Consider the following 15603-nt stretch of genomic DNA (forward strand, 5'->3'; position numbering starts at 1 on the left):
TGTACAGTGGAGAGGCTGAAACTGTTCCTACCCACATGGCAAGTGTTGGAATGCTGCTTCCCCAGCTGCAGCTCTCAAGCACATGGGAGATTATGGGATGGGGAGATGGACCTGGCAGTGCAAATATTCATGCAAATAGACCACTGAGGAACAGCCAGAATAAAGTCAGGGAGAAGGGGACTCAGATGAGCTGAGAGCTCCCATTAATTACAGCTCTGCTGTCCAAACGTGGACAAAACTAAATACTGTAGAAACCAGAGGACCAGAAATGCTGTGTTCAAAACATATCAGAAAGAATGCACTTCAAACACAATGGGAAATAACTCTATTGCCTTGCTGACAAAGAGTAAAAAATGATACTGCTTTATTTTGTCCATAGAATAATTATGGTAATCACATTTCTGAAGTTCCAGCCTACAAATTCAACAATATGTAATACATTCAAGAAATCAGAGCAGCATGCATTTTTCGTCTGTTTGATTTCATAAAATTACTTCAAAATTTGAGTGATAATTTATTAATTTCAAGTTTGTGAAAAGTTTTACTTGGAGGAGGCCTATAATTGTGAGGTGGGAAAATCAGAGAGTGAAATATCACTACAAAATTGGTTTTCTGTGTGAAATAAGCAAAGATATGTATCCTGTGTATAAAACAGTAGTTTATTCCCTAGAAAAAAAACCCTCTGTGGATTTCTTTTCAGAGTTCTTATGCAAATAAGAGATGCTTGCCCACTGAAGTACCCTGATGTGTTTTATGATACAGAATGAGTAAAAAGGCTTTGAACATGGTTGGGTTTGTTTCTTGTTTTTGCTTCTCCCAACTGCTCTAACAATTTCCTATTTTAAAGGGTACAAAGAATGTAGAAGCAGAGGTTACATTAGATATTCCACAGATTCATACCAGTGTGTCACTTCATGACTTAAAAAATAGAAGTTCTAGAAACATGGAATCTTTCAATTTGGAAAAGACTATTGGGTCTTACCATTAAATCCTATTTCTATCTGTATGTATGTACAGGTGGTGCAGGATTGCACTTCACTAATGTAATTTTTGGTATAATGTAAATGTTATGGAAAAAGTTTTATAAGTAACCTACCTGCAATAAATTCTTCTGCTTACAAGTTCGATTTTTTTTCCCCCTTTAATTACTGCAGAAAATTATGTTGTTCTGAGAATTACCCTAAATATGCAGCTCCTCTTCTTTGTCACCATTCCCAGGGTAATTCATTACCTTTGGGTGGGGCATGATTGTTTGTTGGGTTTCTGCAGTTTTTCTGTGCTAGTGGATAGCTCTTTTGCTGCTGGACTTGTGCCTGAGATCAGTGGTCTGAAGGAATAGATATTAATTAATTAAAATTATATTTTCCAAGTAAAGACAATTTTTCTCTTCCCCCCCTCCCCCTTTTTTTCTTGCCTTCTATTATAGTTTAAATGACTTGGAAGGAAAAGGTTAACATAAAGCCCACTGTACATTGCTTGGTTGTCTTTATCAAGGCACTTTATCTGGAAAATCCCTTTCTTTGTGTTACACAGTATGAAAACTCAAGCTTAATGAAAATGGAAAGTCTCTGTCAAGGAATGTTGTCATTAAGCCAGGAAGATCTTTTTCTTCTTGACCAAGCTAGCAACTCCTCATTAGGCTAGTAGAGATATCAACGTCCAGATTGTACAGATTTCAAGATGGGTGGATTCTGAACAGAAATGTTGGGTAGTTGTCACTTTTTCCTGCTAAGGATTAAGTATAAACCTCAGCCTGGTTTACAGTTAAAATGAAAACCTGTGTATGCAAAACACCTTGAAAAACATTTTCTAGAAATCTGCTTGTTACTGCACAACTCCTCTTTGTCACTGCAAAGCTCTGAGCATTTATCCAGTGAAATTTGCCTCTTGTGGCAATGTTTCTCAAGCTACAGAACCCTCTCCATCAGTGGGCATGGGGCAAGATGCTTGAGAGCGGGACACAGCCCAGAGCTCATACAGGAGAAGCAGCAAGAGTTGTTTGGATAATTAGGGAGGGACACTCTCTCCTGCTGTGGTGTGGGAACATGGGCAGCAACTCCAAATCTTACTCTCTGAAGGAGGATTGAGCAACTAAAACCAGGTCAAAAAAAGATCTGGCACATCTTAGGCAGCTTAGAGGGAATTTGACCTTCTTCACCAAACGGAGGTGAGGTGGGAAATTTCTACAGTCAATCAGGTGAGGAGGTGGGGCAGGCTGAGAGTTACCCCACCCACGTCATACTGGCGGCAGTTTCATGTTCATTCCCTCATTCTCACCTGGCCTTTGCTGAGATGTTTACAGATCCCCTGCAGCAGGACACTGGGTTAAACATAGAACAGTTGTCTCAATGGCCATTATTACCTTGTACTCTGAAAATTACTGCTATTGGTAAAATCTATGTGACACTGTAAATCTTTGGTATCTGTTTAATAGGACAGCAAAACATGGTAAAGAGAAATGTTTGAATGACTTCTTGTTCAAACATTTCTTTACAACTTATAGATGTCTTAAATATTTTAAATTGTTTCTTAGTCTTGAACTAATGTTATTCATTCAGCTGTTTTGAAAACAAATAATTGGAGCTTTTGCAGCAGTCAAAAGCTCCTTGGTCCATCTTTGGGGAGGTGGGGGGAAAAGGGACTCGTGTAGTCCTGGAACTAAATATACATTAAGTATGTTCTTTTGTTGACCCTCAAACCCCTGAACTGGCAGTGTTTGAAAGGCAAGACATCACTTTGTCTGAAATCTGTGGTTTTAAAAAGTAATCAGGAATTGTGGAGCATGGCATCATCTACAGCTGGACTATTCTGTACTTTCAGTCTTTCCAACTGTGGCCCAAGGCTCTGCTGTACAGGCAGAACAAGTTGTCACCTGAAGCTGTAGGCATTTAGGGGCAGCAAAATGTTTAACTTTAATGTTTAACTGGGAATGATGAGTATTTCTTAGTGGCTGAGAAAACCCTGTAACTTTAGTGCTGATCCATTCCATCACCCTGATTCTCGTTCACGTTTCTTCTGGGTGTAAAAACCATCTCCAGCAGAGGCTGCCTTTCTATGGGGTGCATGGATAAGTCATTGTTCTTCTGGATGTTGTTCAGGCCTCTTCCTTTCATTGTCTGTACTCTGCACCGCCTCAGAAGAGTCACTAGGATTGCCTTCATCATTACCATGGCAATAAACTTCCCCACACAGCTCCGGGGGCCGAAGCCAAATGGCTGGAAATAGCGTGAAGGAACCTGCAGAGAATAACGTCAGGGATAAACTCAGAGACACATTTTTCTCCATAAAAGTAGGGAAAATTGTGATGGAAATGGGTATAGATATATTCTGAAAAACCGGTGGAAATAATCTTTTAGGAGCAATTACTCATTTCATGCTGGAAATCCCACCCGAGTCAGGCCCAGCCACAGACACTGACAGAATCATGGACCAGCCTTTGGAAATGCTGAGGCAGCAGGGATGCTTCAGTTAAGCAGTTGAATTCTGTTTATCTGTCTGTTTGTCCTGGGAACTACAGGGATTTTACCACAAGCTGTGAAATGGAGAGAAGCTTCTGCTCATCAAATGCGTTAAAGTTCATTTTAAAAGTTTTTCAGAAAAAGTTCATTATAAAGCTCATAACTACCTGAAATGCAGGCTGATGCCTTGTCTAAAGGTAATCACTAAGCTGAACACCTGCTCCATTTGTAATGATAAAGCTAATGTTTCTGAGAGCTAATTTGTCATAAAATTAAATGTTAAAAATGTTGATACCTAATTGAGAGATGACACTTATAAAATCATTGCGTTCTGTCCTGTCAGCTGAAATACCAAGTGCAGGACTCCCAGAACTACTGAAGAATGAACAGCCAGTTTCTGCTACTTTTATTACCATTGAATAGATCAGTTAAAAAGAAAGTCTGGTTATGAATAAATTATTTTTCTTCATCTGTGTAACTTCTTTTTAAAAAAGTGGGATATTAACTTTGTTCTGATTTTCTATTTAACAAGAATAGAGCAGAAAAGGTTGCTTTATATCAAATCGTTTGGAAAAAAGCGTCCCTTTTTTCTTATTTTCAGACTGAGAGAAGTGTTTTCTGTCTAATTTTTTTTTCAAATAAACTGAGCTGTTTTTGAAAAATGGTATGTAAATACAACTGTTTATAACACAGAGCAAGTACAGCAGCTGGCAGTACAGCACAATGGCAAATGCACAGCCTGGGAAAATGGAAAAATGTTTAGATTCTAACAATGGCATCTTATCATAAATAATGCTGTGGATTGCTATTCTCTTAGAGAAATGGAGGAAAATTGTGCCTGCCAGAATAATTATGTGGCAAACAGAATGCATCAGGTCAGATAGAAAATGTGTGGTTAAATATTTGGTCAAGGGGAAATATTTTTAGTAGCAAAATGTACTCATAAATTAAGTGAGATATCCATTTTTGGTAGAAATGCTTGGAATGTAAATAACGGGTGGCAAAATGGAATCTGTTCACAGTGAATTGTAATTCTGATAATTGCTTGCTCTCTTCTTGAGTTTTCTCCTAAGACTTTTTTTTTGAGCTGTTGTTTTTAATGCTGTGTGCAGAGTTTGCTCTGGGTGACCAAACAGCAATTTAGAAATATTAACCAGGTGGATTAATGCTCATTTTTGCATGTGGCATACATGGTGTGCCCTTAGCTTTCTTCAGAAAAATAGGTAAACCTTAAAGGTGTTTTTCTGGCTTGAACACTCCTATCCCTGGGTTGTTGTTTTTTTTTTCCTTAGCTGTTTCTTCAGGGGTTTTTCTGATGAGTCCATTGTTGGTGTATCAATTAGGCTGTTTAATTCTTTAAAGCTGAAGTTGCTGCTGTGGATGTTTATGTGTGCAGCTGCTAACATATCAGTTCAGTTTTAATCTCTCCAGATTATTACTGCTGAGCAAATACAGTTTCACAAAACCAATTGTTTCGTCAGAATTCAGAAGAGCAGAGGTCTAAGTAAATAATCTGAAGGATGATTTGAGTAGTAGGGGATTGCAAGCAGGAAAAAAAAGTTCACATATTGCTTTGGATTATAGTTCTTCTGGTAGTTAGAATGTAACTTCAATTGAAATTCAGTGCTGAACAGGGACTTAATTACTCAACATCTCCAGTGTTAAGTTAGTTAAAACTTAAAATTTTAATTGTGGTCTATAAAATATTTTTATTTAGGAATAGTAATTAAAAAAATTAAAAATAATGTGGGTACTAGATCCTCATTCTCTTGGAAGTTGCTGCACTGCTTCACCTCTCCAGAGAACCCTCAGGCAGCCTCAGCTCGGTGTTGGCTGCTCTTGTGGCTCTAGCCCCCTAAAGCCTCTTTTTTTTTTGTCCAGTGTCAGGGGATATAATGGCAACCATGTGTATCTGACAAATTTAATCAGAGATTTTTCATCAAAATTATTATGTCTGGGAAAGCTGTTTTCTATATTATAATTATTTTTTTATTTAAAAGGCAGCTTGACAGGAAAATATCTGCCCAGCTCTAATAATAATAATAATAACAGTAATAACCAGGTTGTATAGCTAACTAGGCACTTAGACAAAGGCAAAACAGTCCTGTGGTCACAGAGTTCTTGAGCAAAGTAAGAGGAAAAGACATTAGCAACAAATAATATCCAAATTTCCATAAGAAATAGGATGGAAAACTTACATTTTTCTCAAAATTTTCAAGAGAAAACTCGTTTGGCTTTGGGAAGAATTCGAGCTTGTGCATGCGGCCGATGTTGAGGATAATGTTTGTGCCCTTTTTCACGGGGTAGCCGTCAATGACGTCGTCCTGCAGCGCTTTCCGCATGATCAGGTCCACCACTGGCTGGTATCTCATGCTCTCATAAATAAAATTCTCCACGGTCTTTAAGTGTTGCATGTCATCACTTTGAATGTCTCTGTCCCCTTGTGGAGTAAAGCAGATGGTGAAGACATTAGTTGATTAGGAATTTAATAGCTTCGTTATACAAATATCAGAGCATTTTGGGAAGATTTTCGGGTTCTGAAGTTGTAGGAAGGATCCAAGAGCTTCTAAGGAGTTTTATGTAGCCTGTCTTACTGAGGAAATCTGGTATGTTGTTCATCAGTATAAACCCTAGTTTATTAATTAACAGTCTTCTCACCTTTTTCTTAATACACTGAGTCTGTTCTTGTCAGCAAAACTCTGGGAATCCTTCCCTGGCTTTTGCACGAGAGAGCAGCAAGGCACAACAAATAATTCTTCCAAGAGCTGACAGCAAAGAGAATCTGGGGACGGGCTGCAGAGGGGAGATAACTCTGTAGGGACCTTAAATTTTCCCCATGTGGTTGGGCTTGGCTTTGTGTCCCTGCAGGCCCTGCTGGGGTCTGACCCTTCCAGCTGGGATGAGGAGCTTCCAGCAGCAGTGCCAGTGCTGTGGTGTGCTGCCCATGGGAGCCTCTCTGCTGCTTTCAAGCCCCAGAGAGTTCAGGGGCTGCAGGCTCCCTGCTGCTGTGGCAGGTTTGCCAGGCAAAAGGCAGTTTGTCACCCTGGCTGGGCATTTCCTTAAGGAAAAGACAACGTTCTCCTGCCTTGGAGGGTAAGGCTTCAGAAAGAGGGAAAATGAACAAGTGAGTACTCTCATGAGGACAGTAAAATAAGGATTGTTAAAAGTACCTTAGATAAAGAGTGAAAGACTTGTGATACATTTTCCAGTGTTTAACAGACCAGAAGTAAATCTTAAATAAGAGTGGATGAAATTAGATTCTATATTGGTTCAGTGTCAGGCTTTGGATGAAGTCTAGAGAAGGGGAAGAATACAAATTTGGAACATCTTGATTGTGCTTTGAATAGTTAGTAATTAGTACTTAGAGGAGGCCAATTTGAGATCAAAATGGATGACAGTAGAATATAATTTTAATTTTGTCTAGTCTTCCCCCCCCTACAGTCGTAGTGAAACTTAGAGAAGTTCTGTATTTTGTCACAGAGAAATGTTGGTGATTAGAAGTATTTGAAACAAGTGCCCCCTTTTGCTATTTCAAGGTAAATGGAAAATAATTTCAATGAAACTTGAGGTGAATGCTGATTTGCACTGTGGTTGCTGAGGAGAGAATATACCACATTCTTTCTAATAGATTATCAATTCTGATGATTCCTGTTTTATTTTGAAAATTGCCCATCTTTTTTTTTTTTTTTTAATTTGCTCTTGAATATAATTTTTACATATAATAATAGTTCATATGTTTTACAGCAAACACTTCTGTTAGAAGAAATTGCTTAAAATTTTCAGATTTACATAAATGAAATTAGATCTCTGCTGAAGCAACATTATATTCCCACATTGCTGACTTTGCAGCTCCTGCTTACCCACAACTGTTTCAATTTCTCTCATCATCTCCTCTTCCACTGTGGGGTGCTCTGCAATCAGGATTAGCATAAAGAAGAGAGTCACAGACAGGGTGTCGGGAGCAGCAATCATCATCTCCAGCACGCACTGGTTCACGTTTTCAGCAGTCAGGTCCCCCCTGTTCTGAAAAATGAAAAATAGGAAATTTTGGAGAAAATATTGTCTGCTGACCTCTGATGCCAACGAAGGTCCTATGGACTGCACCAGTTCTTGACAGTCTGTCTTATGCTAAATAGCATTTATTTTTTGTCTTTCAGAGAAGAATAGAAAGCTCATGTTCTGGTGGGTGTGTGTTGTCTTACAGAGAAGCAGGAATGTGTGCTCTTAGCTCGGATTCTTGTTAGCTTCCTGCACCTCCTCACAGAGTTTGTGAGCTGCCAGAGATTCCACAGGATAGGATTCATATAGCATTTGAAACCTTTGCAAACAAAAGGCAAGGTGTTAAATGAAATACAGAGATTAGGGAAAGACTGAAGGACACTCAGGGATAGATGCAAGAATTTTAGGGATGTTGTTTAAGCCATGAAATAAATATGAAAAGCACCTGACCCTGAAATACGAGTATTCCTATTTGAGCCACTGCCAGGGACTCCACAGCACCAGCATCAGCATCCCTTTATGATGACATGACTTACAGAGGCATGTGAAGTTTAAATTGCAAAGCCTGTGTTCAGCAGAATGTCAGAAAAAGCAGAATTAGCCATATTTTGAGTAAATTCCCTATACCTGTGCAAAAATCAGCTGGGATGCAAAATCCATGTGCTCGTCCAGCTTTTCAACGGTGGAAAGCTTCTGTCGTTTCTGTTCTATTAAGGTTTCCATTGCTCCTTTAAGATCCTTGCTGAAAACAGATGAAATCCAACATATTGATAAATATCTGCACTTGGGTATGGCTAGAAGTACAGAGTTATACCAAGAAAAGCATCTAAGAATGGCAGAAATTAAGTATTCCTAAGAATGGTTGTATGGTTCTCTGCAAAAGTAGTAATACTAAGGCAAGGTATATTTTCTTATTATTCTTAACTAATTGCTTGTCAGTCTGGGATGAAATCTTGTTCTCTTTTTATAGAATAGACTGAAGAGGAAAAAAAGGTGTCTATATACACTATTAAAGAATAGAGTTTTAAAAGATTTGTTACCATTTCCAAAAAATTTGGTATTTTCCTTGTATTTTATTAATGAGTAAAATGAATTTAGAGAACATAAGGGATGATTTTTAGAAAAATGTAGACAAGGGTTAGAAAAATTGTTTCTTCAGGTAGAGCTGATCTAAATTTTTCATATTTAAATAATAATACTGTGTTAACAGTTTGTATTTCAGTGGTGGAAACAGTAACTTTCAAATGTTATAAATTTTGGGGGGATTTTCAGTTAATTACAGATTTGAAGGCAATTCTTTTAAAAAGGTATTTTGAAAAGCTTTTGAATTAAATCTTCAGGTTTTTCAAATGCGTTTTTTTACTGTTGAGATTGATAATTTGACTGTGTTTGTAGGGTAAATGCATTTAAAACTTCAATCCCCATAAAGATCTCAGTATTTATAAATATTTTATGCATTAGAAATAGCAAGTGGTCTTTTTTTGCAAATTTTATCAGAAGAATATTAGATGTCTTCATATCCTGTGGTCGTTCTTTGCATTGCTTTAAGCCCATAATTTTTTCTTTTTCTCTTTGCAGTAAAAATGTATGATTAAGTCCTTTTTTATGGGGCTGCTTTTGAAATATCAATATTTGCCTGCAGGGGCTTTCTGGTAATAACTGGGCCAGAGTAGTTTATTATCAGCATCACAGGATAAAGCAGTAATCAGTGCCATAATGAAACTACAAAGCAAATGAACCAGCGATCTCAGTTTGAGTGTGCATGAACCACTACTTTGGTGAATAAATTGGGGGTGCACAGACAAAGCCTTAAACTGGCCCAGGAATTCAGCTACTTGTACCACCAGTGACAAATCTGGTCCTGTCCTGGCCCTGTGGACAGGGGACTTCAGCAGGCACCTTTGCAAGGATCCCAGGTCAGTTTGAAAAGGAGAAGGGAAGCATCGAGGGACAGGCTCCTCCTCAGAAAGGAAGAATCCCGTGCAAACGCTTCGTACAACGGTTGGTACTCACACCGCGTCTTCGTACTTCTTGCACAGCCAAGAAATCTTAAAAAATATGTCAGGCTTTAATAAAAGTGCTTGCCAGGCATCAAAGTAGTTTTGAATCTTAAGCACAATGGCGTTTTCTGAAAAGAAAAAAAAAAGTCAATAGTCAAGTGACAAAAATCCTTCAGAAAAATGAATAATAAGGTTGTGTTCCCTACTCGGCTGAGTCAGTGGGAATCTGATGAGCAACTGGTAGGTAACATTTGTAGCACACTGTAAAAAGGGTCTCCATCTCTGTAGAAACTCCTGGTAACTTGCTACAAGGGCACAGAGGTGTGTTAGCCAGAGCCAAAGGGTCTCCCACAGGAGAGCACAACACTTGCAGAACACTGACATGGGGCAGTTTAGACACCCTGATAATATTATTTCTGTCATAGGGTTTGAGGCTGAAGAAACTGAAGAAATAAATTTTTAAGTTAATTTTTCGGGGCAATCATTTAGTTTGGTAGAAAGATTTCATATTCTTGCATGAATATAATATAATATCAGAATTGTACCAAATTGGTGCATAAAAATCTCTTTAAATGGTACAATTCATTAAGGTGGGTGACAAGCTAATGTATACTCTTAGTCATACAAAACTCTTTTTCATAACTAACATGATAATAAATAGATTTTAATTCATTATATGGTGACACGAGAGTCTGTTCGTGCTCTGGCTTTTGAGACAAAACTGCTGAGTGGTATCAATGCATTTTCCTTGGATATGTGCTTCAGACCCATCTCAAGGCAGAAAAGAGAAGGTGTCAGTACCATCCAGAGGGACCCCAAGGAAGAGCTTGTTGGATGTGTCGAGCATGATCCGCCTCATGAGGTTGAGCACGTTGATGTTGCCCAGCTCTGTCCTTACTTCCTGCAGCGTCTCCAGGTGGGCGATGGTTGACTCCACACAAATGGCGATCATCCGCACCAGCCCGGGCCCGGACAGAGCTGGCACGGTCGTGCAAAAGGAACAAGAGCTCCGTTAGTCTGGTGCCTCCTGGTACTGCTGCAGCTGCTGCCAACAGCGCCAATAAAAGGGCAAATGTTACTGTGTCAGTGCCTGGGGTAAAGCAGCCTGGAGCTGAACTGGTTTATCATCCTTTGGAAGGAAAGTCCAGGGGCTCCAGACAAACACAGCAGCATTTCAGAGAAGATTTGGGGGGGTGAGTGCCACAGTGGCGCAGGGTGTCAGTGCACACTGAGTTACCTTTGGTGAAAAAGGGCCGGATTTCCTTCCAGTGTGCGGGGTTGTTGTTAAAGATGATCCCATTCTCATACATGCCAATGCACTGCAGTCCCAGCTTGCTCCCAAACCGAGACACGTAATGCCAGTGCTTCATTACGTGGAACACGCTTGAGGATCTGGGAAAGGAAGGAGGAAAAAGCCCCAAATAAAAAACTGTTTCAAGGACTGAATACAGCATTTGTATTCTGACATTCTGCAGTTGCTCCCAAGTGCTGACTTGCATTCTTTATTTAGCAGGAAGTACAATGCTTAGCACGAAATGTTGTTCCTTTTACATAATTAAAAATCTTGATGATCAATGCCTTCAGAATTTATATTAGAGCAATAATTTCTTCTGTTCAGATTTAAACTATTTTTCATTTAAAATGCAAATGGTTAACGAAGGATTTTAAACTGATTGGTGTGTATACATGGAAATGTGTAGATATATATGATATACTCTGACAATGACCAATGTCAGATATTTCAGAGGATGAGATAAAACGTTTGCTGTGTGTTTAATTAGTTTTATTTTTGTATAGTCAGTAGTATTTATACTTCTGTAGCTCTTTGGTCATTCCCAGACATACACTGAAAGCATAAATACACGTCCATCACTTAAATATGCATCATCATGATATGATGGTATGCGTGGGATAAATAATAAATATTCTTAACTAGACAAGTGAGGGAAATCCATGCTATGCATAATTCTTTTTACACTCAGTAAGTTTAATTTGCAGGTGCTGGCAGGCAGCATTCTTGCTTTAAGATATCATTTCCTTTAGAGGGAGCCAGCATTTCAGAAATGTGGATGTGATAAAAACCTGATCAAACAGAATCCAACCAAAAGAGAGACAATCAGAACAAAGATGGAAATGAAGCACTATGCTTCTTTCTTTACCATGTAGTATAGTCTGTGGGCCAAACCTCAGGCTTCTTATATGGGTTTAATTCATTTTTCAGTCAGGCAATGTAATGTGATTTTTGCTATTGACTGGAAATATTCTGGGTTTTATAGTTTTCTGGGTTTTATAGTTTAGCTTTTACCTGAGGTAAAGTTAACAATAAAGTTTTTTCCCACGTCAGGGCACACCATCTGTATTTCCCTGAAAGTGAAAAGATGGTGTTGAATTCTGACAGCTGTCCCCAGAAAGGAAAAGGTGCAGCAGGCTCATTTTAATTCTTCCCATCCCACGTGTCTCTATGCAGGAGACACAGCATAGTGCTTTAAGGAAGGGTTTTGTCAAGGGACCTTGCATAAGCAGGTTTTCCTATGAAATTATTTAATGAAGCCCTCCAAAAGACTTCAGCTGTTGTAACCAAGGCTGCAAGTCCCTCTCTCTGCACAGTAGCACCACAGTATTAGATTTGATGCTAAAAGTTCAGATGACATTGGTGAAAAAAAGGATGACATTGGTTTTCTTTTACAGAAGCCAGGTTGTGCTTAGTTTTGCTGTGAATTTAGGATCCACTGAAAATTTTATACTACATTCTTGCTTTAAAAAAAAGTAAAATACTTGTATTCTGTGTACAGTCAATGATTTAAAACAAAAAATGCCTCAAGAAGAGCAATGTACTGAGTATAAATCTGGCATTGTTTAGCAGCAGTCCTGGTTTGTTTCTGATGAATTGGTAGCTCAGACAGGGAAAGACAGGAATAAGAGTTCCTAACATTTTCAAAGCATTCATGGCATTATCAGAACATTTGACTGCTTTAGTTGATATTTGCAACACCTGTGTAGGGTAGGAATGTAAACAGTTTCCCTGTCATGATTACCTCTTTCTACAGAGGTTAAAATAGAGATGAAGCTGCCTTGCACCACATGGCAAACTCTGTGGTAACTCTCTATGCTGTGCTGCCTCTCAGAAGCTTTTAGGTAATGAAAGTATGCATTGATTGACATGGTTACTAAAAAGGTTCTGATTCTTTATCCATTACATGTGGTAAACATGTTACTACTCTATTTTCTTTTCTTTTTCATGGCATGACTTATAATAATCCAGTGTAAGAAGAAAGCAATCATCCACTGGGGCTAACGAAATGATAGACTGAAGTTTAGCATTATGTTTAATACTGTGTATAATTGAAGCCTATGAATAATCCCATTAATTGGAGTGGAATTACTCATAATACTATAATGCTGTATTTATTTAATTAAATTGCTGAATTAGAGCCATAACCTTCAAGCATTCACTTCTGCTTTAAGGAGAAACTTAAGAACATAGAAAGTGAAAATTTGACTTAATCCCACATTGCAGTCAGTCTAGATACCTGAACTGAATGTAGTCCTAATATGAAATGGAATACTAAAATAGATGGTAAATTATTTTTAGGATTGAGCCACAGTACTTTCCTTTCCACCAAAAAATATTGAGAGAATTCACTAAAACTTCAATAGCAGAGTCTTTAAACAAACACAAGATTAGAAAAAGGTCTGTGAATAGCAGAAAGTAAAAGTTTTTGTTAGGAAAATTTTTGAAAATGGTAACTTTACCATTCTACTTTAGAAAAAAGTAGCAAAGAGGTTGTAAAGATATGATAAGGCTTTTCAAGTTATTAAGCATAGAAAATAAGGATTTACTTGCTAATTATAAATGTTTCTTCACCGCTGATCCAAACTCTCACAAATTCTCCATATGTCTTATTGTAGTAGTTGCAGGCCTTCCCTACTCCCATCCAGAGAAATCTCCCATGTGAAATGAGGGGACCGATTCCCATACAGTATCCTGGCCCTAAGAAACAGGGTAAGAGAGGTTTGGTCTCAGCACTGCTCACGGACAAGAAAACACCTCGGAGCATCTCCCTTTTGCAAGGAGGTTTTTACCATGACAGTCCCAGTCTGAACTGGGCAGTTCACACAAACAATCCTGCTCTGAAACTGTCTCAGAAGCTGCAGCTGTGTTGGTGAGGTCTCAGTAGCTGAGGAAGCCTGGAGTGCTCTCAGTGGTACCTACACCAAACAACGCTCGTTGCTGTTTGTGCAGCTCCCAGCTGCTGCTCACACGTGGAGGGACAGCAGCTGTGTCCTAGAGAGAGGAAATGATCTTTTGGGCAAGGGTCTTTTCTCAGAATTTCAGGAGTCACTGGTTTAGGGTTACTCCTCTCCAACTCCTGAGAGAGATGTGTGCACTGCTCTCCTTCATGCAGCAGGGCATTGCATCTGGTGGAAAAGGAGTTGAGTCAGTAATGTCTAAACAAGCCCCCAAAACATGACAGAAGGGAAAGGGAATTCGATGTGTTTCTGTTCTGGAGAGTCTTCAGTGCTAAAGAGGGAGAAAAAGATTGATGATCTACTAAGATCTGAATAGCTTCTTAGATAGCTGTTTAGAGTAAAGGCAATTTAGAAAGACTTAAACTGTAAAACGTGAAAGTAGTTCATAATGCACATGAAACTGTGAACATCTAGAGTCTGCAAAATAGTATTATGTCTTTCTAGCACACACATAATAAAGCTGAAAACTAAATGTCATATGGCCAAGCCACGATTGTTATGGAAGTTCTGAAGTTAGAATAAGCCTGATTTCCTTTATCAGGAATTTAAAAAAATCTGTATTACTTAAGCTGATTCATGATGAATTTTGTTGTCATACAATAATTATTCAGCATTACTTTCTCACTTAAATTTGAGAAACAAACAAAAATTACTCTGAAAACTTTTATGTGGCACTATAGTGAAAGTTGATTTACCTGGTATTGATGAAGTTTCTTCATGATTCCATATGAGAAAGAGAAAGCACATGAGGATGAGTATGGGCACTGTGGCCACTGGCATCGTGTCTGGTACCAGGCTGGTGATGTTGTAGTGCATCAGATTCAGAGTTTCCAGGACCATCTTTTCCAGGAGATTCTGCTTTGCTTCAGAGAGAGAGAGAGAAAGGGGGAGAGAGGCAGAGGCTGTCAAAGCTCAGATGTGTTCAGCTTTGCTCAGTACCTCTCACCCCCTTTGTAGTTCCTACAAATGAGAAATCAGCTCTGGATGTAGCTTTATAACGAGGGTGACTCCTGGAGTGCTTCCCAGGACAGGCTTCATCACAAGTCAATAGAGACATGAAGCAAACACTCTTTTTGCTTGGGAATAACAAAGGTTTTCTGACCTTGATGTTGAGGCATAGTTTTGGATATTTTGGCTGACAGGCCTTTTATCTCTGATATTGACTTGGCTGGCCAACACTGAGGTTTACTCCTTGCAAATCTCTAATCAAAACACAAGAAATTAAACTTGCAGTATGTGTGGAAGCATTGAATGAGTTCACTTGCCAGCTTTTTTCTCTCTTACTTAGCTGTGCCCTTCCTGCATGCCTGTAGTTCCAGAGTTCCTGAATTTCCAGAATAACTGTGGTAGTTTTCAATGATACAGATAAAGGACCCCAGTTTTTTGTTTGAAACGTGGCTCTTTTTTACTGCCAAGCTTTGAGTGTATGTACAGTGTACTTTGAGTGTATGTATAATGTACTATAATGTATTGCATTTCTTTGTGGTTCTTCTGCTAAGTACTTAGGAAAATGTAACATATGCCATAACAAACAGGATCATAGATTGTTGCCATATTTTCACTCAGGCTGTAGCCGGCACTCAGCGCAGGAAGGAAACCCCAAAGACAGTCAACAGGTTTCTTAAAGGGAATAGAAGGATTCATTCCAAGTTTTTTGCATGTTTTTGAATTAAGTGATAAAATATAAGAAGTTGTTGTACCTGAGAAGGAATATGAGTGAGAATTCATTTAACCACAGAAAGATACTGCTTGAACCTGCACAGTATTTTCTTAATAAAACACCTTAATTCTGCTCTGGCAACAACTAAGAATAGATTTGCTTTGTTTCTTCCTGCAACAATATTTCAAAGCTGAAGGATCTATTTACTTAGCAGTAAGCTTTTTGATACAGTTTG

At 38.7% G+C, this 15603-nt stretch overlaps 2 protein-coding genes across 4 annotated transcripts in view; one reads left to right on the forward strand and one right to left on the reverse strand.

Annotated features, from left to right (window-relative positions):
* GLDN (gliomedin) overlaps positions 1-15603 on the forward strand; it is a 96354-nt gene that overhangs the window by 42075 nt on the left and 38676 nt on the right. The window lies entirely within an intron of this gene.
* Positions 348-14738, reverse strand: CYP19A1 (cytochrome P450 family 19 subfamily A member 1). The gene is made up of 9 exons (XM_069025944.1): positions 14404-14738; positions 13298-13448; positions 10695-10849; positions 10259-10435; positions 9471-9585; positions 8085-8199; positions 7319-7481; positions 5657-5898; positions 348-3236 (listed from the first exon to the last, which is right to left on the reverse strand). Exons 1-9 carry the CDS (start codon positions 14546-14548, stop codon positions 2970-2972), a joined length of 1530 nt encoding a protein of 509 aa, XP_068882045.1. The 5' UTR covers positions 14549-14738; the 3' UTR covers positions 348-2969.

Source organism: Aphelocoma coerulescens, chromosome 10, assembly GCF_041296385.1.
Source record: "Aphelocoma coerulescens isolate FSJ_1873_10779 chromosome 10, UR_Acoe_1.0, whole genome shotgun sequence".
NCBI lineage: Eukaryota > Metazoa > Chordata > Aves > Passeriformes > Corvidae > Aphelocoma > Aphelocoma coerulescens.